This window comes from Dermacentor silvarum, chromosome 11 (genome assembly GCF_013339745.2).
Source record: "Dermacentor silvarum isolate Dsil-2018 chromosome 11, BIME_Dsil_1.4, whole genome shotgun sequence".
NCBI lineage: Eukaryota > Metazoa > Arthropoda > Arachnida > Ixodida > Ixodidae > Dermacentor > Dermacentor silvarum.
In genome coordinates, this window is record NC_051164.1 from 5,302,406 (window position 1) to 5,304,572 (window position 2,167).

Sequence of the window (2,167 nt, forward strand, 5' to 3'; positions counted from 1 at the left end):
TTCCGGCTGAGACTTCAGGCAATCGCATTACAAATCCAGAAGGTACCAGAACAATTTGCAGCACTTTTACTGCTGTTTGTGTTAATACTGGTGACTGCTATAAGTTATTTTATTGTTACATTCAATTTGTTTTTCTTTTTCAGAGATTATTGCTGAAGCTGAGAAGCTCTCTAAAGAAATTGGAATTCAGGTCGATACTAGAAACTTCTTGTTTGCCAGGGAACAGCTTATCACAATTGCAAAAGTTCCTGATGAAAATGGTCTTGTTGTGCTCACAGGTATAAGCTCTTTCGAGTTGTTTTACAACATAGCAGAGCTTTACACAGAAGCAAGGTTGCGTCAAGGAACGCGAAGCTTATCCTTGAGTGATGATGATGCTGTGCTTCTCACATTCATGAAGCTCTATCATGATTTAACATTTTCTCTGCTGGCAGTGTTGTTTAGTGTTCACCGTACAACTGCGTCTAACATTTTCAAGGATTCGATTGTAATTCTAGCAAGTATTCTTGAGCATGCAGTTTTCTGGCCATCGAAGACTGCAGTTGTCAACTGTCTTACAATGTATTTCAAAGAATACAAAGACACGAGGATGGTGCTTGACTGCACTGAAATAGAAATTGAGCGCCCAAAAGACCGTGTGTCGAGGCTCCTCACGTACAGCCACTATAAGCGCACATACACTGCAAAGGTACTGGTGAGTGAGACACCAGGTGGCTTAATCAGCTATATAAGTCCGGCGTATGGCGGGAAAGCATCTGACACATACATCACAAAGCAGTGCAGCATTCTTGACAAGTGTATTCCCCATGTTGACAGTGTAATGGTAGATAAAGGCTTCCTGATCGGTGAACTTTGCAAAGAAAAAAACATAAAAATGATCAGACCTCCCTTCCTCATGGAAAAACAGCTTACTACAGAGGAAGCTAGGAGAAATCAGTCCATAGCCAGTGCCCGAGTACATGTGGAGAGGGCCATTCAAAGGATGAAACTGTACCGCATTTTGAAAAATCGTTTTGATCTTGACCTTGTGCCATACATTGACTGCATATTCAAAGTAATTGCTGGCACTGTGAACCTCTCAAAGCCGTTGTTCAGTAACAACAAGTTCCTTTTCAAATGATAACATCTGCATGTGTATTTTATCAGGTTAAGTCTCCACAAAGTAGTTCTACAGCGATTACTAAATTAGCTTTGTGAGCTTTTTCTTCGTATTTCTGGGGTTTTACGTGTCAAAACCAGTTCTGATTATGAGGCGCGCCGTTGTGGAGGGCTCCGGATGAATTTTGACCACCTGGCGTTCTTTAACGTGCACTACAACGCAAGCACACGGGTGTTTTTGCATTTCACCTCCATCGAATGAGCTGCCGCGGCCGGCATTCGATCCCGCGAACTCGTGCTCAGCATTTGCGAGCTGCCATACAAAGTGTGATATTTAATAAATGTGACTAACTAATTGGTGTAATAATAAAAACATTATCCAAGGAACCAGTCAGTGTGAAGTTTTTATGAATATGCACACCTACACTGTAATTAGCCTACGCATAAGGAAAATGTCTGGCTGTAATAAGTGCAGTGGTCCTAAAATGTACACAATAACACGAGCTGTGTCAGTAGTTCTGGTCTATATGATTTGGAGTGTACTCGAAAAAGCATTTTTTTTTCTTACAACACCGCCCACTGACAGTAAAGCCAACTGGAAAACATTTCGAGCTTCTTGTCAAGAAGCACCACTTTTAGTTTTCCTTGGCACCATAAATACATGACTGTTGCATTTTTAATGCATAAAAAGTTTATTTCAATAATTTCGATACCAAATAGCAAATTTTATGAGAAAAGCGATGCATAAAAATAATTTTGACGCATGCTTCACTGTTGAGCTGTTTCATAATGCAGTTATATCAACACATATCACAGTAATGCTTGTCAGCATATCTTTGTTTTAGTATCACAGTATGTCAGTGGCAGCACGTGAGTTAACACGAAACCTACATACAAGCATGATTGAATACCCATGTAGAAAGCTGCGCATGGCACATGAACCACAAGTGACTACTGTCATTCCCTGGAATGACTTTCTGATATCACAGTTACTTCTTTACAGTATCACAGTTGCATTACAAAATGCAGTCACCCATACCAATTATATTACAAAACAAACACCAGCCCG

At 40.4% G+C, this 2,167-nt stretch overlaps 1 protein-coding gene across 1 annotated transcript; it reads left to right on the forward strand.

Annotated features, from left to right (window-relative positions):
• Window positions 1–113: 113 nt before the first annotated feature.
• On the forward strand, window positions 114–1,478 carry LOC119433023 (uncharacterized). Its single transcript, XM_037700174.2, has one exon. The coding sequence runs from the start codon at window positions 395–397 to the stop codon at window positions 1,118–1,120; it is 726 nt and encodes a 241-aa protein (XP_037556102.1). The 5' UTR covers window positions 114–394; the 3' UTR covers window positions 1,121–1,478.
• The last annotated feature ends 689 nt before the right edge of the window (window positions 1,479–2,167 follow it).

Bases quoted from the DNA above. Each gene is read 5' to 3' on its own strand.
- LOC119433023 (XM_037700174.2), top strand. From the start codon at position 395: ATGAAGCTCTATCATGATTTAACATTTTCTCTGCTGGCAGTGTTGTTT.